This window comes from Stigmatopora nigra, chromosome 9 (assembly GCF_051989575.1).
Source record: "Stigmatopora nigra isolate UIUO_SnigA chromosome 9, RoL_Snig_1.1, whole genome shotgun sequence".
NCBI classification, from domain to species: domain Eukaryota; kingdom Metazoa; phylum Chordata; class Actinopteri; order Syngnathiformes; family Syngnathidae; genus Stigmatopora; species Stigmatopora nigra.
In genome coordinates this window covers 13,184,202-13,207,048 of record NC_135516.1, presented here as the reverse complement: position 1 = coordinate 13,207,048, position 22,847 = coordinate 13,184,202, and the positions used below count along the sequence as shown (strand labels likewise).

The 22,847-nt window shown below is 39.6% G+C and overlaps 1 protein-coding gene across 1 annotated transcript; it reads right to left on the bottom strand.

Moving 5' to 3' along the window:
* Nucleotides 1-2,882: 2,882 nt before the first annotated feature.
* Nucleotides 2,883-22,847, bottom strand: LOC144201773 (collectin-12-like). Its single transcript, XM_077724536.1, has 24 exons — nucleotides 22,584-22,847; nucleotides 21,732-21,782; nucleotides 15,885-16,007; nucleotides 14,984-15,070; nucleotides 13,124-14,167; nucleotides 11,714-12,253; nucleotides 11,496-11,638; nucleotides 11,319-11,428; nucleotides 11,106-11,248; nucleotides 9,496-9,557; nucleotides 9,367-9,451; nucleotides 8,240-8,324; nucleotides 8,092-8,167; nucleotides 7,893-7,988; nucleotides 7,679-7,825; nucleotides 7,524-7,614; nucleotides 6,741-6,939; nucleotides 6,562-6,656; nucleotides 5,932-6,038; nucleotides 5,757-5,844; nucleotides 5,514-5,568; nucleotides 5,269-5,428; nucleotides 5,101-5,207; nucleotides 2,883-4,554 (listed from the first exon to the last, which is right to left on the bottom strand). Exons 1-24 carry the CDS (start codon nucleotides 22,591-22,593, stop codon nucleotides 4,362-4,364), a joined length of 3,897 nt encoding a protein of 1,298 aa, XP_077580662.1. The 5' UTR covers nucleotides 22,594-22,847; the 3' UTR covers nucleotides 2,883-4,361.

Sequence of the window (22,847 nt, the reverse complement as noted above, 5' to 3'; positions counted from 1 at the left end):
CCCTGTTATAACTATCAGTTTTTTTTTTCGTCAGTGCTGAGTCCTAGTAACAAAAAGTGGCTGTGCTTACAAATTTCAGTGTGGATTTTCACTTAAAAAATATATAAAATAAGTAAAAAATAGCAGAAAAAAACAGTGATAATTGAAGTTGCGATAATCGAGGGAAGACTGTAGTGCAGTCTGGTGGCATTGTGATTAGCAATTCCACCACAAAGTTCTGAGGACGGTGGTTGTGCAGTTAGCATGTCGGCTACACAGTTTAAGGTTCGAGCCCAGGTCTGGACCTCCCCCTGGGCTTTTGTGGGTGTGCTCCGGGTATTCACAATCCAAAAACATGCATGCGTGGCTGCTTGAATGCTCTTAAAGTCCCCTAGTTACAAATGATTGGTCTCATTGTTTCATTGTACCCTTCAATTGACTGGGCAACCTATTTAGGGTGTCCCCAATCTGGTGCCTGAAGTTAGCAAGAATACAAAAATATTCCAATTACTATTTTTGTTGGCTTTTTTTGGGGTCGTATATGTCAGATTGGTAACAGTCAACGGCCTATTGCACAATTGGGACTTGAATGTTGTTGAAAGTTCTTACATAAGAGAGATGATAGGCGCTATGATATGCTGAAGTAGCCACAAACCATTGGATAGCTAGCTCAAATGCAGTCAAGCATGCAAGCCTCATTCATACCTTGGGGCAATTTAGAGTTTCTAATGGTGGAAAACGGAGTACCCGGAAGAAATCCACACAAAGGCCTGGGTAGAAAATGCAAAGTGCACACAGGTGGACCGACCTGGATTTGAACCCAGGACCCTAGAGCTGTGAGGCGGACATGCAAACCACTCAGTCAACATCGTCATGTGACGGCTTCCATCACGTGATCCCTAGCACGTGTTGGCAATGGCGCACATACACGGACTAACATCTGTCCGTAAGCTTCTTACAGGCAAAATGACTGTGTCAATACAAGCGAGAGAGGATTTGAGTCAATATATGATTTTTAAATGTATTTGGTTAAATAGTTGGACAAATAATCGGTTTTAAAATGGAAATTTCAAACCCAATTACATTTAGGTCGGAATGTGTTTGGATATAAAAAACGGGTGCTTCAAAAGGTGCGGCAGGCATGACTGGACGTTTGGTCGCCGGACGTTTGGTCCCCAGTCGTTTGGTCGCCGGTCAAATGGTGACAGAGTTTACTGTTGAAACCAGCTCTCAAAATTATATTCATGAGAGTTTAATATCTAAATATCTACTGTTTTCAACAGTGCTTAGATATTAATCAGTACTTAGATAGTAAACAGTACTTAGATAGTAAACAGTACTTAGATATGAAACAATACTTAGATATGAAACAGTACTTAGATATGAAACAGTACTTAGATATGAAACAGTACTTAGATATGAAACAGTACTTAGATATGAAACAGTACTTAGATACGAAACAGTACTTAGATATGAAACAGTACTTAGATATGAAACAGTACTTAGATATGAAACAGTACTTAGACCATTTGACCGGCGACCAAACGTCCGAGCACAGCGGCAGGTGGGCCGGAATTGGACCGGTTAGGGGGTCTGAACCGGCCCATGTGGTTCTTTTGTCGCTCATTCATAATGTACATACAGGATTAACCAAAACTAAACTTGACTTAAACTGACTAGGCATACTCAACTTCCAATAACTTTTTGGTCTAAAAAAAATAAACTGTCCCACAAACCAAACCGAGTTTGACCCCCATTGACCTACAACATGGTTAGCTCAGTCCTCTTGGAAGAACGCATTCATACTGACAGTGACACAGTTTACTAAAATTCCCATTGTACATTGTCTGAAACGCCGGTCGGTCACTTACATAAGTGGACTGCTCTCTCCGCCATTGGTCCAAACCGCAGCAATACATGAAGACATGAGCTCCTGGACGAAGAGGAGGCTGAAGACGCCTGCTTGGGGAGGAACTTAATTCTTTGGTTAGCAGGATATTAACATACCACGAGTTCCACAAGTTGCGTACACCGAGTCAGCAGATGCAGAAAGGTGTTGACTCACCCCGTGTCCTCTCCGACGATCTGAAACAGTGGAGGACACCCCCACCCCACCCCTGTTGTCCCCCAAAGCTTATCCTACCGCTATACTGTCTTAGCACTCTCACTTGCTTCCCTGATTTTGTTGCCATGGCGCAGCAGGTAACTTTAGGGCTAGCGCAGGATGCGCGCAGCATGAATACTAATGAGCGTCATCACCCCAGGCCCCCACAATAGATACGCCCACTTCTTCTAGCCCCATTTTGGCATTTTCTTCTTCTTTCTTCAAATTAGTGACTTCCCCAACCCTCAAAATGTTAGCATCATAAGTTAGCATCTAGAATGAAAACACCATATTTACTCGCATATAAGCCGTTCTTTGATAATACACTTACTGTATTTACTCGCATATAAGCCGTACTCTTTGAAAACACACTTCCCGTATTTACTCGTGTATAAGCCGTACTGATTTAAAATCATTTAATTGTCAAATATAATTTATGCGCATATAAGCCGTAACCTTGATTCAGTCCTATTTTTGTTACAAATACGGCTTATGTGAAAAAATACTGTTGCATATTTAAGTGTTAAAATGTGACATGTTTGATATACATTGTTTCAATTACAAGTGTGCAGACTAATTAGGAAAATGGACTTAACTAAACGCATTCTTTCTGTAAATGTGGCCTTTTTAAAATCTTTTTATTGTGAATACCTATTAAGCCTCAAAGAATGGTTTACAAAGAGCAGAGTAGAGTACAAGTTTTGATTAAAAACAAACCAAACCAAAAAGTTTTCTTTAAAAATGACCAGCAACTTCCATACCATTGACTGCAATTTATAATCGGCGTCCAATCAAAAACACAAAACCTGAAATCTATCCATATTGTACGAAGTAAAGTACTTTAGTGTTAAAATCATATTATAGGGAGTGAATTAAAGTCATCCAGTTTTGAAATGCACAAAAAAAAGAGGTTCTCTTTTGTTCTGTTTTTTGAATCCTACAGTACTACGATCACAAACTGCGCCGCATAATATATTCCATCCATTCCTCATGTACAACAATGGCCGCCATTCCTTCTATCGGAATACATACATCATATCGCCCTGCTTCTTGGTAAATTTCAAATAGCTTAACAATCAATACATAAATTAAAAATACTCTACAAAATAAGAAATAACGTACAGAGAGGATCTGGCACCCCCAACACACACACACACACATTCACACATTTTGTTCTCTTCGGCCGAGCTAATATTTACAAGAGCCATGTGCATGCCGAGCTTTCCTTTTCCCTCCAAAAATGAGAAATAAAAGTGGCGTCAGTTTCCATTAATGGAGAAAAAACACAATGTAAAGAGAGTCAGTCAGTGCCTAGTGTGTAAAAACGCCTCGGGCCGGGGCTCGAACCCACGGGACGGCGTTCGAACCCGCGCAACCCTTCCGATTTTCCCAGGAATCAGAAAAGAGAAATTGGTGTAATATTTGCATGAGCTGAATTTCTTTAAGAAATGTTTCAGTCTTATTCTGTTGTGGTTGAAATGAACCATTTGGTGCAAAATTGCATGCTTTTAGGACCTGGCAACACAGATTTCACACATTTTTAAGTTACTACAGGGTTGATTTTGACGGTTTTTGGTTGTTTTTTAGTGTGGACTGGAAAGAAAATATAAATATGTCTAAATTTAACTTATATTTAGCACAATTAACCTTCCTATAAGATGTTGACAGTCTAATAGTTTCTATCAGTGTAGATATCAACAAGTATAATCAACATTAAAACGATAAGATTAATTTCACATATTTTGCAAGTAGAATAAATCAATATTGATTCTGTAGATTAAAAAAAAATAGCAGTTGAGAATCAAATCTAGTCTAAAATTGATAAAAATGTTTAACAATAGATATGAATAAGTACTTATTTGGTAAGTTGTCCCAAAATGACCAATATTACTAATTTTATTAATAATGAACTAGTTAATTTCACATATTTAGAATTTCAACTAATAAATCATGTAATTTAAAGACAATATTTTTTAGTATTTTTCCCCCTCAAATGATACTGACCAGAAATTAATATGGCAAAAGCTCATATAAGGAAAGTTTAAAAGTAAAGTGGAATAAACTAATGGAATGTGAATAATTCCAATAGGAACAAAAAAAACTTTAAAAAGTGGAAAATTGGGAGTTATTTTGCCACGCCGGAAAATCGGGAGGGTTGTCATTCTTACCTTTGATTTCTGCACCTTTGCAAAATAAAAAAAAAATCAAATCTAGGTCTCATCTGGCACTGCTATGGATTTTTTGGTGAAAACGGATGTTTGAGGGAGAGCGTGGAAGCCTATAGCAAGGCTTTTTCGGAGTAGGGGGCTTGTGGCGGTTCGGCGGAAGGTGGAGCCATGTGGCCGGAGGAGACCCCGTAATTGGGCGGCGCCGGCGTCGCTGTGGCGGGCCCCCCGGCGTAGGCGTGAGCGTCGCCCGGTGGCCCGCCGGCGGCGTAGACGGGAGGTTGAGCCATGTACATGTGCACGTCACTGGGGACATCAATATAATGGAAAATTTAGTTGTTTATATTGCCTACATTGGCATGGTTTATTATATTTTGTACTATTTGAGAGAAGAATGCTGGTATATCTAAATCAGGGGTAGGGAACCTATGGCTCGGGAGCCATATGTGGCTCTCTTGATGGGTGTATATGGTTATCTTCCTTTTTAAATAATATTTTTTCTTCATTAGACTGTAATGAATGCATTCTGGCAAGTGAAATAATGTTCTCAAGAGACTTTTTTTTACTTTCAAAGTGGTGAAATGAATAATAAATGCTGACATTTTCATGTATTTTTTGCGTTTAAATTCTGAGTATGACTCAAGGAATAATGTTTGAAAATATGTATTGTTTATGGCTCTCTTTGTCAAAAAGGTTCCCGACCCCTGCCCTAGACTTAGCATACAATGCTATTTTAATCTATCATTAACAATAAAATCTCAGTTAAGGGTGCCATCTTGTGGCCAAATTGGTCAAAATAACACAAAAGTGGCTTGTTGCCTATTGCTCTTAATGAATGCAGTTTAATCTGACCTTGGTGTCTGCTGAGTGGGAATGGCGGTCTGGCCTGGAAGTTGCTCCACGCCGTAACTCGGCACGCCGGCGCCACTCATGCCGTACGAACCCGTGGCGGGATACACCTGCGCCAAATGCCCGTTAGGACAATGACAAAGACCGACGGACCGACGAACGTTGGGTTACCTGCTGCTGCTGGGCGGCGGCGGGGGGCTGCTGCATGTAGTACTGTTGACTTTGCAGCTTGGCGTACATGGCGTAGACGGGGTCCTCGTTCATGAGTTTGGCGTACAACGACAGGGCTTCCATCACCTTCACGTTGAGGTCGGACAGCTCAGAGTGCTTCCTGGTCGGACGCGCAAAACAAATGCACGCGGTTCAACGCTAGCGACCTGACGTGATGTTTGTGCGGGTTCGATGACGGGACGCACCGGTCGATGTCCTCCAGTTTTTGGTCGATGAGGGGTCCCATTTGATTGCACGCACCTAACAAAGAGACAAGTTAAGCAACTTTGGTTGTCTTTCTGCCCAGACCAAAGGAAAATTAGAAGGGACATTGGTCAAGTCTAATTTGTGCACGTATAAGCCGTACCTTTGATTGAGTCATCATATTTTTTTTGTTACAAATACGGCTTATATGCGAGAAAATATGGCAGTTGAAGCATGTATTTTACCTTCGAGCTGTAGCAGTTCAACACTGTCTGACTGGTTATCTGTCGGGTCTGCGCTCTGAATCATCTGCAGCAATTGGTCCATTTTATCCTGCAAGTGCATTTTTTTCCTCATAAATTCGACGAGCCAACAAATGCACGACTTGCAAAAGCAAGCATGCCACCCCCCTTTTTTTACCTCATCGATAAAAACCGGCTCCTGTTCTGGCTCGATGGTTTCCACTTGAATTTCCTCACTGAACTGCACCGTTTTTTTCTCCGTCTTCACTGTGAGAAGAGCAGACACTAGTGGAAAAAGATACTCCTCGTTATGCGTAGAATTACAGGAATCCCGTGCTATTTACTGCTGTCACTACAGACTTCCGTCGGCCACATTTGAGGAGTTTTGTTTTTATTAGGAGTGAATACGATTCACGCAGATTCGATATAAAATGTAAAAAAAATAAAATAAAATAACAGAAAATATAAATATTTTCATCAAATTTAGACCAAACGTCCGAGCGACCAAACGTCCGGGCGACCAAACGTCCGGGCGACCAAACGTCCGGGCGACCAAACGTCCGGGCGACCAAACGTCCGGGCGACCAAACGTCCGGGCGACCAAACGTCCGGGCGACCAAACGTCCGGGCGACCAAACGTCCGGGCGACCAAACGTCCGGGCGACCAAACGTCCGGGCGACCAAACGTCCGGGCGACCAAACGTCCGGTCACGGAATTTTCGAGGCAATTAAAATGTAAATTTGGCACTTTTCCAAAATGATTGCTTCAGCAAAAAAAAAATGGTGACATTTTTTTTTATGTACGTACTCATCTCAGGCTCCGCAGTGAGATCGGCTGTGACAAAATTGGAAGGAAACAGCCCCACACCCTGATACGTCTCCCCCTTCCACCAGTTGGGGTCGCTAAACAGAGACAAGAACGTTAATTTGGTGGCGTTATTGCGCCTGCTGATTCTGTTACAATGTGTGTGAGTCCCAATATTTGACCTGTCATCCATAATGGTGATGATCTCCCCCGACTTGAAGGTGAGCTCATTGTCCTCGGCCGCCTCAAAGTCGTAAATGGCGCGCACCTTGCGTCCGTCCGACCTGTGCCCGCCGGGCATCAGCGCCGAGGTGCTGGGGTAGAGGCCCGACAGGGACGTCGGGTTCTGATGCCTCTGCTCCTTCAGGGACAGCTCGATGGCTGGAGGACCGAGGGAGGGAGGATACAAAATTTTAATCATCATAAAGTAGCTTAAACTAAATTTTAAGTCTTTTTTTTGGACTGGAGTACATCAGGTAAAAATGGGGTGTTAAATACATGAAAAATTACTGTGTGAACTCATGAAAAATATCTTTTTCACATCACTAATTACACAGTAAACGCTCATTGCCTATTTAATAATTACAATACTAATATTCAATATTCGAGTCACACAAAACGCCAAGTTATTATAAAAATATATTTTACATGACTTTGGTAGTGGATGAGTAAATTCCTAATTACTGTTTATTTCATGTTGATGTATTTTAAAACAGTAAATATTTGATCCTTAAATTACATATGAATTCTCATCTACATTTTTACCCATGACTTATTAATGCCTAATTTTTAAAACGTTTTTTGTTATCTTTTAGAAACAAAACAAAAACTGGGGCTACTGCTTTATTTGGGAAAAATTACAAGATCAAAATGATAGGCAAAGGTGAAGGTTTTATAGCATGTTTTATATGAAAAATTAGAGGGAACATTGACTAGGAGAGGTGCTTTTTAATTTTTTTTTTTACCTTTGGCCAAGTCTTCTTCTTCCTTCTTGTTAGAGGAGGTAGCGGGATCCTTTGCCACTAAGGCAGGGCTTGCTTTGGCCTGCTCTGCCGCCTGCATCAAAAACACAAGTCAGTTACACGCGACACTAACGCCAATGCCATATTTTGCATCCAACCTGTGATCCCACCACTGGAAACGTGACACCCTGCTCGCGTAGATTCTTGATCATGGCAGAGATCAAGCTTAGCTGAGGGTCGCTACGGAAGTCCTCGCCCCACTCCACCATCAGCGCCTTCAGCTTCTCGCATACTTTGGGGTGGCCCTAGGAAGGAAAATAATCCAAATGGTGGCACTGTATTTCATTTCTCCACCACAACACAACCGGCTACCTTATTTAAGACGTTGCTGACTTCACTGGCAAATTCTCGGGAGCAAACTTCCAGGTGAAAGATCTTGCCACAGTTTGAAACACATGCGCCGAGAAGCTGCAGATATGTACACACACGTTTAATTCGAGTAATCAAGACACTTTTCCAAGGCCAAAACACAGAAAATACATCAAAAAAATGCATTTAAAAGTGTTCTTACAGTCAGTGCCTGCATAGCCACATGTGGATCTTTGTGATTCACACGTCTCATGATGGATCGGAGGCATTCTTTGGGTCTGCCGAAAAACAAGGTCACAATGAAATAAAAATAAGACATTTGTAGTGTATATTGGAAGGAATGGACTGACCCAGTGCGTGACTGTCCTATTTTATCACAAATGTCCAAGATGAGGCCCCAGTCTTCTGCTGTATTCATCTCACTGGTTGCTTTCTCTGTTAGTATACAAGGGAAAAACAATGGATAATTGGAATAGGGCTGAATTTCACTCAATGCCTAGTAAATAGACTTTTGGTTTAAATAATAACTGCTTTGAATAATGAGGCCTATTGCAATTAGACAAGTACAAACCAGATTCCAAAAACATTGGGACAATATACATAGTGACTAAAAACTTGCCCTGAAATTATATTAATTTATTTAGTATAGAACAGAGGTGATAACTTAAGTTTTGTTTTAGGTATGAATACCATGACTCATTAATTAGCTAGTTGCTATGCTAATGATAGCTATAGGGGCATTAACTGATGTGTTCACAGTAGTGTTTTGGTGACTGCTATGTTGGAATGAGTGTCTTAATAATTTCTTTTATTTAAAATTTACATATATTTACATATTATATTTAATGTTTTCAAACGTTTTATTACATACAAATAGAACACATCAACTTTTCAATGGCACTCTAATGTAAAAATGCCTTCCCTCAAAGGGTTAAACAATAGTTGAATAATAACATTTTTTTCCATGTTATTGAAGCAGATTCTGACTTGTGATATTATTTAAAAACGCATAAAAATACACGTCCGTTATCTTCTTTAGAACAAACGAGATGACGCGTAATCATTGAAATACACCTGCGCTGGAATGACCCGGATGTTACCATATTTTCTTAATGACACAAACCAAACAAAAACTTTAAAGCGTTTGCATTTTTGGGCAACTTGGTCTTTTACTTCAAAAGAGATTCTTTGTAGTTTATCCCCTATTATTAAAAAAAGCGTCCATTTCGTCATTACGTTAGAGTAGTATTGATGTGTCAGGGTTGCTACGCTAACCAAGCAAAATGCGTAAGCGACACACACACACCGCTTGACTGACGTGTATTACTACGCCATGTTCAACAAAATAAATGTTTATTCACAAGCTTTAAGTCGAGAATGCGTGTTAAAACGCCTAAAACAAAAGCTTTCGACTTGCCGAGACGTTACCCCCAAACAACGTTAGCATCTAGCATCTTCTCGGTCGGGTTCTACTCACCAACATCTTGGTCAAAAGGATTGGTCGCAAAGAGCGGCATCGCTGGAGCAGCTGACGTCACCTTCTGCAGTTGTTGTTGTTTTTCCTGCGTCTTATTTTAAAGAAAACAAATGCATAGTAGCGAGCGACCACTCGGTTGAACGTCAAATAGCGTCGCCTGGCCGATTTTTCTACACAGTCACTCCTTCTCGCTAGAGAGCAACACGCAAAGCATTCTGGGAAAGCGAGTCAAAGTAGACCCAGGTCGAGAGTAGAACTACAGTCTTCGTTATTTATTCATTTCAGGAGTCGAATTATGCTATAGATGATGTAAACATTTCTCGCGCCCAGTCCTTGTCATAAAAAATAAAAATATGTCATTATCACGCCATGACGTCAATCACGTGACGTTTTTTTTTTTAATCCAATCAATTAATCTTAACAATACAATGTTTAACTACTGGTTGAACTATTTCTAGTTTAAAAATAAATTTGGGGTTTAATTATAGAATAAATTCATTTACGGTAAAATGAATAAATAAAACATTTTTATTGTAACTCGGAATTTCAAAAATCAAAATATTCCCTGAACAGTAGATAAAGACAAATATCAACTATGTATACAAAAAGTGATTATGTTATTGACATGCTATTTTTCTGATACGGTGAATGAATTATCTGGTTAAAAAAATATAGTATTGTATATTTGTGCCTCTAAATCAATTTCACATAGGCACTTTAAGAAAAAAATCCAATTAAACAGCAGCACAGCTCACATTGAGCATTCCCTTAAAATGGCTTGTTGTGTTTGTTGTTTAGTTTTGGATTAAACAAAGTATAATAACATTATGAAATATTATTATCAGATAAGGAATGAATGAAAATAATAAAGTCCTTCAGTCATCAGTACATACAAATATGTTGGTGTGCATGATCTGTCTTTTGCACCACACAAAGTGCAAATATTTCTAAGTCTCCAAATGGAAGTTGAGTAACCAAGTCCTCTAAATCTTCCATTTCATCATATTTTTGATCAGATTTTCGTGTCTCATGCAGTCATCCATGATGTTATGAGAGAGAAGCTGTGGAAAATAACAACAGAAGGTTAAGTATGTAACATAGTGTGCATATTCAAGGCAATACGGTCTTAAAATATTTCAATGCAAAAAAACATCGTCTTATATTCAAGCCAATACTGTCTTAAAATATGTCAATGCAAAAAACATCGTCTTATATTCAGGCCAATACTATAAATGGCGCTGACACTAACTGTATCAGGAATTAGTTCATTTAAAAAAAGGAGATATTGCGTTTTTAGAACACTTCTAAGTAGGGTCTTAAAATATTTCAATGCAAAAAAACTGTCTTATATTCAAGCCAATACGGTCTTAAAATATTTAAATGCAAAAAAATTGTCTTATATTCAAACCAATACAGTCTTAAAACGTTTAAATGCAAAAAAAACATTCTTATATTCAAGCCAATGCGGTCTGAAATCTTTCAATGCAAAAAAACATCGTCTTATATTCAAGCCAATACGGTAAATGGCACGTGCTGCATATACTCATTGATTAGCATTAGCGCAACAATGTTATTAGAAGAATTTAGATACTTGTGTTGAAATGACCCGAAATAATGCCTGCATTTATTTTGACTTTTAAATTCTGGGTTTGGCTCTCCAGGAATGACATTGAAAAATATGTTTATGGCAGTATCTGCCAAAAAAGGTTCCCCACCCCCTGGTATAGCGTTTCACTGACCACTGGCACTCTGCTCACAGATAAAACCCAATCGCTCGGTGCAGTAGAAATCATTCCAGTTCCCGTTTTGAATGAGCCCTGCACAATCCTCGCCATGTTGATGACCACGAGTCCAGTTGTCAGGCTGTCCCGGATTCCATTTCCTTTCAAAACCAAGCACAAAGCCAACATAAATCAAAATTCTTCAACCAGACGGCAAGATCCAAAACTCACGTGAAAACCGGTATGCTTCCATCCACCCACTTCCATACATTTTCCTCTTCTTTATCATTGAGGCCTAACCAGAAGAAGCCTTTCCATGTGATGACACCCTTCACAAAAGTCTAAGAAAGACCCAAAAATGTATACTCGATTCATTTCCAGTTTGGAAAATTTCCTAAAATACTTCACCTGTTCCTCATTGTCGTTGATAACGATCAAATGAGCCGCTTTGCCAGAACAAAACGCACTAGCTTCGTCGTAGTTGACCTTTTGGGTGGCGGCTGAAAAGTAATAGCAGCTTTCCCTGAACCTCCTAAACTCTGCGGGACAACCTGAAAAACAAAATGGAGGTGTTTAGGGAGAATTTACAGTTAATCGGTGACTGGAAATGCCAAAATGGAACCCACCAGGAGCTGAAGTTGGGACTAATATAGGCATCTGGACTGGCTTGGTCACTGCACTTCGCGCTTCATCCGCCGGTTTGCGAGCCACGGTTGGCTTGACTGGTTTTACAACCGGCGGCGGCATCGGACCTGGCAACCCGGGCAATCCCGGTGGACCGGGAGGTCCGATGGGTCCGACGGGCCCACGTGGCCCATCCAAGCCAGCAGGTCCCGCGGCTCCCCTGAGACCCTGTGGACCTTGCGGACCTTGTCCGCCTGGTAGTCCGTCTCTGCCTGGTAGTCCTTGAATTCCAGGGTCGCCTTTATCCCCGGGAATTCCAGGTCGACCCCCGGGTCCTCTGGATCCTTTAAGTCCAGGAAGGCCAGGCGGGCCACGTGCACCTTTTAGACCGGTTCCACCTTGAGGACCAGATGCACCCTTCTCTCCTTTGGATCCCGTCATACCCGAGACACCTTTGTCTCCTTTATCACCCTTCGGTCCTGACGGACCCAGTGGGCCCTGAGGTCCTTTGTCACCTTTGACTCCCCTTGGACCAGGCGGACCTGAAAAGATAATTGCAAGAAGGCCAGGGTTTAATCGTATGCTTACTAGTGATCGACCAATAATCAGAAGGTGATATTCGGACATTTGATGTGTATCGGTATGGGCCGATATGGGGAAATCAATTTAAAAGTGGGTTATTTCGGCTCAGACTAGACCACTTAGCACAGATCTAAGTACTGTTTAATATCTAAGTACTGTCTAAAATCTAAATACTGTTTAATATCTAAGTACTGTCTAAAATCTAAACACTGTTTAATATCTAAGTACTGTCTAAAATCTAAATACTGTCTAATATCTAAATATTGTTTAATATTTAAGTACGGTTTAATATATAAGTACTGTTTAAAATCTAAGTACTGTTTAAAATGTAAGTACTGTCTAATATCTAAGTACTGTCTAATATCTAAGTACTGTCTAATATCTAACTACGGTTTAATATCTAAGTACGGTTTAATATTTAAGTACTGTTTAATATCTAAGTACTGTTTGATATTTAAGTACTGTTTGATATTTAAGTACTGTTTAATATCTAAGTACTGTTTAATATCTAAGTACTGTTCAATATCTAAGTACTGTTTAATATCGAAGTACTGTTTAATATCTAAGTACTGTCTAATATCCAACTACTGTCTAATATCCAAGTACTGTCTAATATCCAAGTACTGTTTAATATCTAAGTACTGTCTAATATCTAAGTACTGTCAAATATCTAATTACTGTTTAATATCTAAGCTAACTCCCAAAAGGGACAAAAAGACTGGTTACGATAACAGATAACTAGAACATAAAGTATCTTCTGGGGAAGTTCAATTAGTCCACAAACTTCACAAGACATGCCATTTTTCCCCATTGTGACCACCGTGTCTTACCCTGCAGGATGGTAAAGTTAGTTATGAGCTGCGAGTGCTTGCTATCCACCAGCTTCATCTCCTCCATCACCACCGACAGGCCATTGACTTCTTTGTCCAGCCGGGCCACCAGATCGTCCTGCTGTGCTCGCAATTCTCTACTCTCCGTCTGGGCCTCGTTGACGCTGTTGTTCAAACCCGACAACACTTCGGATTGGCGCATCACCGTCTCGGCGCAAGACCTCAAACTATTGAGATCCGTGCTGATGGAACCCAGCAGCTGTGTGGCGAAACTAACATTCCCCGTCACTCTGTCGATGGCGCCCTCGTGCTTGTCCAGACGGGCTTCCGTCTCGTCGAATCTTGACGACGTGGCTCGGTCGTGGTCCCTCTGCCGGTCCATAAGTTCTCGTAAATTCTGATCGTGTCCTTCTGTCATGGCGGAGGTGTTCTGGATCTGGCTAGCCAGGGTTCCCAACTGGGCCCCCAAATCATCCAAAGCTTCGCCATTGGACCGTGCAGACGCCGAGTTGTTTGCCGCCAAAACCTGGAGATTCTGGAATTTCTCCTTGAGCCAGTCCGCATCGGCCCGGGTTTGTCTGGCGGTCTGTTGCAAGACCTGATAGTCGTTTTGCAGTTTTTGCACTGCCTGACCGGCGTCTTCCACGGTTTTCTGTAGCGAGCTTAGCGTATTGCGTTGTTGGGCTTGCGTGATGTTGAGTGCGCCGATACCCACCCTCGCCTCGCCTTGTTCCTTAACCTGGCCTTGGATTTCTGACTGGAGCCGGGCCGTGTCCGTCTGGAGGTCGGCGATTACGCCGCCGTACGAAGTTAAAGTTCGGTTGACGCCGCGGAGTGTGGCGGCATTGTCCTTTAGTAAACTCTGCAGGGAGACGTGGCTTCCCTGTGTGTCGTCGCCGTCCAGCTGGAGTTGGCTAAGGGCGTCTCGGTTTCGGCTGGATCTGGTGGCGATGTCGTTGAGCTGGCCTTGCAGGGCCTCCAGGTCTGACTTAAATGTCTCCATGTCGTTGGTGGCGTTGACTGATTTCTCGCCCGTCTGGTAGTCTAAAGACAAAAATGGAAAAGTCAGACAATTTCAAGGTTTTCTTTAAAAACTTTCAAATAATTTAAGGTTCCAGGACTGCCAAGTAATGTCCAACCACATTTTACAAGTACTGTTTAATCTCTAAATACTGTTTAATATCTAAGTACTGTTTAATACCTAAGTACTGTTTATACCTAAGTACTGTTTAATACCTAAGTACTGTTTAATACCTAAGTACTGTTTAATACCTAAGTACTGTTTAATATCTAAGTACTGTTTAATAACTAAGTACTGTTTAATATCCAAGTACTGTTTAATATCCAAGTACTGTTTAATATCCAAGTACTGTTTAATATCCAAGTACTGTTTAATATCTGAGTACTGTTTGATATCTAAGTACTGTTTAATATCTAAATACTGTTTAATATCTAACTACTGTTGAAACCAGCTCTCAAAATTATATTCATGAGAGTTTAATATCTAAATATCTACTGTTTTCAACAGTACTTAGATATTAAACAGTACTTAGATATTATACTCTCTCTCTCATGAATATAATTTTGACAACTGTTTTCAACAGTAAACTCCGGGGACCAAAAGTCCGAGCACTGTAGACATAGCAAGCATTTATGATGTTGCTCACACTGGTCCTCAGTGTACCCAGACATGAAAAATTACAGGGGAACATTAGTCCATGTTGTCTGTGTGTGTATTCTGCTTAACAAATACTACTTAGAATCGGTATAAACAAAACCAGTGGAAAAGCAACTAGTCACCAAGTTAGGAATTTAAACAAAATCTTCAGAAATGATCGAGAGGCAACCTTATGAACTCACCAAGTTTCTTCAAATCTGTCTCCACTGCGTTAATTTTACCGCCGTAACTTTGCATTCCTTCGGTGACGCTATCCATTCTCTGGACCACTGATGTAAACGAGAAGAAGAGTACATTGTCAATTAGCCAAGTCAGAAGATACGATACACATAAAAAAGTGCATCCGTTAACAGTACATATGATACATAAGGAGAAAAAAGGACTCAAGTATTAACATACTCATCACTAAAGTAAAGAGTATAAAGTACAAAGTCAAGTCAAAAGTATTAAGAAATATTAAAATGCCATTTAAAAAAAGATAGAGGGGCTGTAAAACACAAAAAACAAATAAGAGTGGACAAAGCTACTGCCAATGGCTTACACGGGACGGCGCCATATTGGGAAAAATTTTTTGGACAATGTCGGTGGGCCGGATTAAAAGGCCTAGTTTGTCCATGTCTGGACCAAACGTCCGGGGGACCAAAGATCCGGCCGACCAAACGTCCGGCGACCAAACGTCCTGTGGACCAAACGTCCTGTGGACCAAACGTCCGGGGACCAAACGTCCGGGGGACCAAACGTCCGGGGGACCAAACGTCCGGGCGACCAAACGTCCGGGCGACCAAACGTCCGGGCGACCAAACGTCCGGGCGACCAAACGTCCGGGCGACCAAACGTCCGGGCGACCAAACGTCCGGCCAGGCTGGTCTACTCACAAAAGCCTTGAAAACACAACGTAGCCACAATGGAGCCACAATTTAATATCTTTTTCTGGCGGCGCCATCTTTTCGGCATGCTTGTTTTATTTTTTCCGTTCTACGGGACAGGCCAACTTCCCTTTTCATGTAAGACAGATGTCATTGGCCAGCCATAAACTTGAATGACGTCGGCTGTCGTAAATCGCAACGAGTCTCCATCACTGACCTTTGTAGCCGAGGACGGCCACGGCGATGGTGAGCAGGGCGCAGAGGATGTAGAGAAGTACAATGGCGGCTCGCAGCGTCCAGTCGTTTTTGCATTTGGTGCACTCCGAGCCTTCCTGGATTCCTGCCCGGGTAAAATAAATGAATTGACAAATGAAGTCATTTGGGACTGGAAACGACGAGTGTGGCTTCCAATTGGAATGAATGTAAAATGCTTTTTTTTAATGAAGCTGGCGATGGAGCAAAAAATAATATTTTCCACAATAAAAAGTACAAGCTACGCCGCATGTGTCCACCATATGAGAAATAATTCCACATGGCTCCTTAAGATTTTCGGAGGACCAAAATATGTCATGTTTCTACTTAAACGTGTGATGTAAACAGGAAAAGCATGTGTTTAATGTTGTTGCTACTGCCGGAGAACATCCACCCAAATATTCAAGCGTGTATTTGGCCGGAGATAAACACGGTCAAATGGGTATGCAAATAGTGACACCTGGAAAATACTTGGGAATTTGACCAACATGGACGGACATCACTGGTAATATTTTTTAACAAAACAAATGGCTGAATGTTAGGAGCAACCATATGTATACATGTACATACATTTATGTCTATGTATCTATGTGTATACATATACATACACAAACATCTGTGAGTATGAGTGGTGCGTGTATATGTATATATGTATATATATGTGTATATATGTGTGTATGTGTATAAATGTGTATAAATGTGTATAAATTTGTATAAATGTGAATGTGTATAAATGTATATGTGTATATATGTATGTGTATAAATGTGTATAAATGTGTATAAATTTGTATAAATGTGAATGTGTATAAATGTATATGTGTATAAATGTGTGTATATGTGTATAAATTTGTATAAATGTGTATGTGTATAAATGTGTGTGCATATGTGTATAAATTTGTATAAATGTGTATGTGTATAAATGTGTGTATATGTGTAAATGCGTATATATGTGTAAATGTGTATATACGTGTATGAATGTTTGTATGTGTAAATGTGTATATATGTGTAAATGTGTATATATGTGTAAATGTGTATATATGTGTGTGTATATGTGTAAATGTGTATGAGTATATATATGTGTATAAATGTATATGTGTATAAATGTGTGTGTAAATGTGTATAAATGTATATGTGTATAAATGTGTATATATATATATATATATATATATATATATATATATATATATATATATATATATATATATATATATATATATATATATATATATATATATATATATATATATATATATATATATATATATATATATATATATATATATATATATATATATAAAATCATAAAATAGAAAAATATATATTCTCGCCTAACCACGCCCCCCGGAGGCTGCCCATTGAACCAAACCCCCCCCCCCCCCCCCCTCCTTATATCCGTCCCTGGTCCAATGTCCAGGCATTTCCATCTGTCCAAACATCACGTCCAAAGAAGCCCAGCTGTGGACGGAGTACCGGGGGTGCTGTCATCTTGTTTACACAGAACCTCCGTGAGGGGGGTGCCGCATCAGAGCCCCCCAACTGGTTTGTTCTCTTCACTTAAGTGCAACGTGTAAACAAGATGAGGGCCTGCAGACAGTGAAGGGGAATGAGGGTCCCATTTTTTTTTTTTTACCCAAACAGTCCGACTCGTACACAAATAAAAACAGGAAAAAATGTTCTCGTAATTTGAGAGATCACAAGAAATTGTTATGGCTGCAAATTTTGAAAACGGAGGGTCGGCAGGGGGGTAAAAAACATTAAATTATGGTCTGTAGGCTTTCATAAAGACTGAAAAGACTTCTCAGTTCTGGTTTTAGGTAGAAAATGAACACTGAAGTCGCTGTGTGGAAATTTCCGTGGCAACACAAAGAAAGCTCAGTAGTGGTTTTGCGTCCAATTCCATTTTCTAGACGCCAACGGAGGACGGCAATTCCTTCAGCCGCACCTTTTAATAATTAGACTTTGGTCACGTTTGGCGTCTCCGAAGAGTCTGCAAATTGCGCAACAGTTAGCGGGAAATGCGGCCATCGTTGGAGGAGAAGCCCCTCCCCCTCCAAGTAATATGTTTTCACACGATATTAAAAATATTCCATATATTCTACCTCCAACCCGAGCTCCGCACTTTTGTTTTCTCGCGGTCGCACGTCGCGGGTGGCCCGCCCGCGCGAGGGTGCTAAATCAGCGTCAGCAAGCGGTTTGCCTTCTATTTAATGGTCTCCTGTTACAAGTGTACAAAGACCAATCGTGCAAATTATAAAGCATGTGTCAAAGTGGTGGTTCGGGGGCCAAATTTAGGCCGCCGGATCATTTTTTGTGGTCCGGGAAAGTCAATCATGAGTGCTGACTTTCTGTTTTAGGAGGAAATTAAAATGAAGAGTATAGGTGTGTATTAAATTTTATGATTTACCCCCTTTTTAATCAATAATTGTCATTTTTTAATAATTTTTTTCTGTGATTTTCGTTCAAAAATCATTTAGTAAAATCTTAAAATGTATTTAAAAAAAAGCTAAAATAACATTGTTTTAGATCTATTAAAAACTTAATATTCATGGATTTTAATTCAGTTATTTTAATCAATTTATTAAAAAAATCTAAATATTTCTAAAACGGTCTGATGTATATAAAATTTCCAGGTTTTTCCCCTTTTAAATCGATAATTGCTATTTTTCTAATCCATATTTTCTGAGTTTTTAGCTCAAAAACCATTTTGTAAAATCAAAAAATCTATTTAAAAAAAGCTAAAATAAACATTGTTTTAGATCTATAAAAAAACGGAATATTCAGGGCTTTTAATCCAATTCATTTAACCCATTTACATAAAAAAATCAAAATATTTTATCTAAAATGGCCCACGTGAAACCAAATTGACGATAAATGACGTTAACTTGTTTTTTTCCACCCCCATTTTAGCTACTTTCTATAAATTTCGGATCTTCTATTCAATTTGAGGTACATTCTGGGATGCTTCTTGTTGTTTTTTCAGTTCCTGTTGATTTTGAGGCCTTTCCAGGTGACTTCTTGTTGGTTTTGGGGTCATTTTAAGGTTCTCTATGAACTAGTTGGCTGCCCTGTTGGGGGCAGAGCACTTCCACTGACAAGCCAAGAATTTAGAGTCCTGAAACCCGAGTGGTCACATCTGACAAAGTGACCCGAGGCTGACTTCAAGCCCTTTTTCGGGCGACTGACTTTAAAGGATCCTCCGGGACCCTCGGCCTAATCAATCCCCCATCGAGCCATAAACTATCATTATTGTCACGTTCCACAAATTTGCAAGCAACCTAAATCTTCTTTATGTAAAAACACAAGGGAGAGAACATAAACATACCTGTCAATTATACGTTTTTCCCATATTTTCTAAGTTTTTGATCATTTAATGGGAATTTTTTTAGTATTTTTTTTTTAAATCGATCTCATTAAAGGTCTGCTTTTTCACTTTATATAACTATAGCGTGTCAGCAAGCAATGTACCCAGACAGTCAAGCTGTCAGTCATACAGCGACATCAACAGACTTCAATTTAGTGCATACCTGTTAATTTATACATTTTTTCCAATATTTTATACTTTATTTTATTATTTCAAATTGTGTCAACTTTTATATAAGATTTTTTTGTACTTTTTTTTTGGTAAAACCGATCTAGTTTCAGCCATTTTGGCTCTAATCCCAGTTCTTATCGCTCACTCTTAGCAGAAAATGGCTAATATTGTCATGCTTTAAGCATGATAGTTTCCACTGTACATTAATATAGCGCATCAGTAAGCAATGTACCCAGACAGTCAAACTATCAGCGTCATACAGCGACATCTACAGAATCCTAAATTAAATGCATACTGATTTTAAGTGCACCTTATGAGTAAAAATATGCCACATTCCCATTTTTACGTTTTTTTTTATCACTTAAGGGTAATTGCAATCATTAATAAGGGGAGCAATTAGCCCAGGTTGCCAGGTATGCATTAAAGAAAACAAACTCACATGCCTATGTATATATAGGGACTTCTGGCTAAAGGGGCGGGGTCATAGGTAACAGACTGAAAGCATTCTTTTCTGCTAATAAAGTCGCTTTAAATTAAACGCACTCTCAGTGGCGCTCCTAAAAAACAGAAGTCGGGGAAGGAATGTGACTCCTCGGCTGGAAATCTGACAAAAGCAGACGCCCTCCGTCTTAACGCATACCTAGACCCTAGACCCTAGACCCCAAACCACCTCCCACCCCCCCAAACGGAAATAAAAGCCAAGAAATCTAAACAGAAAACCATCAACGCCCGCTAAAAGCTACGTTCCATTTTTTTTTTCCACCCCCCTTCTGGTACATTGCTGACACAGCAGAGCTGGATCACGGACCCTCAAAAAAAGCCGCAACACCCACTGACTGGCGCCCCTGGACCCCCCCCCCCCTCCAGTGTATATACAGTAGGTTTGCATTGACCCATGTTAAAATACAGGAAGTGGCTTAGCGAGTTCTCAGGTTTTTTGCTTACTTGGCCGCAATAATGAACCTCTTGTGAGAACCCCTTAAACGTTCTCTTACTTAAACCCGCACAAAAAAGAACATTTATTAGACTTTAGCACACATGGAACAAAATTCCTGACGACTTGTGTAACGGCAACTTCATATTTATCAAATCTTTTGACCCGAAACGCATCCAAATATGAAAAAAAGGAAAAAAAAATGGCATCACTAACGACACAATCACTTTTTCTGAACTGCTTATCGTCATAAGGTTTGCAGGGGGTTCTGGAGCCTAACCCTAGTAAAGTGTAAATTCTAAATTCCTAAAATATGCGAAATTTTTTTTTACAGGGGAACCCTTGGAATGCTTATAAACAAACAATTCTTGTTATAATCCAGCAGACTAAGCAAGACCAGATGCAGCTAAAAATAGAACGGCGGATTATTACTAACATGACGCAGGTGACGCGGGAACAAAGGATTGACTGCCTGCTTTCAAAGTAAAACAGGCAGCCAACATTGCAGTAGACATATTTACAGTGCGGCTGGCTGTGACATCATACCCCCCCTAAAACTCAACCCCCCCATGATATACAGTACTAATTTCCCCCGGAACATTTTTCAGGTAGAAGTACTTTTACCAAATTTATTATTGTTCCCATGTTACAGAAAAATTTACACAATAATTAAGAACAACTTGTTCTTGTTCTAGAGATGTTTGTCTGGCTTCTTGTTGCTAGGTAGAATTAGTGTGTGGCTCAAACACAACTCTTCCAATTGGATCTTTATTTAAAAATAATAAGTTAGTTTTTCTAACAAGTTGTTGCTAGGCAGACTAGTTGACTAGCAATAACTACCCCAATTTTATGTAAAAAAAAAAATATATAAATGATAATACTGATAAAAATTACTTTTTTAGTGTTAATAAGCTAAGTAAAGCAAAAAATAATAATAATTTAAGACTAATAAGCCCTTCTGGCTAGTGGTTGGAAAGGGAGCACATCCAAATGGCAACCAGCACTAGTGTGGTTTTGTACTGATGCATTTTGTTATGTTTGGGCTTTCCACAAAGGGGAAACCATAAAAGATCCACAAAAAAAGTACAAGTGGAAGAGGAGCTTGTTTTGCACCTGCCTGTGTTTGTTTAAGACGTTTTTGCTGCTAAAATCTAAAAAAATGCCCCATTAAATGTTCCACCTATTTAACAAAAAAAAATACATCAATAATCTTTGTTTTCTTATGACAGTTCTATAACAGACAAACTTTGTTTTAAAAATCCAAATATTAGGTTAAACTTTGAATATTATTTTTTTGTGGGAAAGGGGCAGTTTTGAAAGAATTCTTAATAGTCTGAAGTACTCACCAAACCTCTTGTAGCCAAACGACTGCACCTCCTCCTCTTCCGTAAAGTCGTCTAAAATTAAAAAAATAAATGCTTTGAGAGAAAAGTCCACCTTAGAAAAAAACAACGTATTTTCCATGACTGCTCTAAGATGTTTTTTTTTTTTTAATAAAATATGTTCAAATGTAATTCTCATGCAATGAAAAAGTCCACGAAAATAAAGTTAAAAACACATTAGGGTTTGTTTTAAGACCATATTGTGAAAATTACTATGTATTCCCTGTTGCTAGGTAGAAATAATGAAGCTCAATCATAACAACCTCTTAAACCAACATCATTGAACAGTTATAATGAACAATTATGACTATATAAATTGTTTTTTTTTCCCCAAAAATGCTCCACCGACCTGGTGCCAATAGACAAAATCAATATTTTTCAATCAAAAATTTGCTGCTAAGCAAAAAAAATAGTCTAAAAAGAACCCCCCCCCACACACACATTACATATCAATTTAAAAACATCAAAATTGCACAAATATTCTTTTCCATCTGCACAAAAATAAACAAAATTCACAACCTCACCCCCCAAATAAAAAACAACAAATGCCAAAAAAAACTATGTACCAAAAAAGTTGTGGTACATGCTTAACAATGCATAAAAAAATAATAATTCCTCTTGTACTTAACACACACACACACACACACACACAAAACACAACACACACACACTAAGTGAAAGCAGATGTGCGCCGAAAGTTGTTGCTGTCGCATTCCACAGGTCGCGCAGTGTACCCAAACAAAAGCGGCACCCCCCCATGCACCTAACACACAATCCCAATCAAGTACATACACAAAATATGTAAAATAATCTTACCCTTCATCATGCCTTTTTGCGATTTCTCCCATCCACTCACTCACTGCATGGTTGTGCCTCCAAAGAAAACCCGCTATTTTTTCTTTTACTTCACACGAACAACTCCATCACATGAACATCTCCGTCTGGCACTCACACGACGACAAAAAACTCGCCTGAGTGCAATTTTTTGGGAGAAAAAAAAGGGGTTTGAGAGAAGACAAGAGGGGAGTGAGAGAGAGGAAGTGCTGCAAAAGTCTGTGAGCGAAGCTGTTTGGAGAGAGA

Bases quoted from the DNA above. Each gene is read 5' to 3' on its own strand.
- LOC144201773 (XM_077724536.1), bottom strand. The intron at 12,254-13,123 runs GTAAGACACGGT...TTATCTTTTCAG, and splicing joins TAACTTTACCATCCTGCAGG to GTCCGCCTGGTCCAAGGGGA. The intron at 5,845-5,931 runs GTAAAAAAAGGG...ATGCACTTGCAG, and splicing joins AGCCGGTTTTTATCGATGAG to GATAAAATGGACCAATTGCT.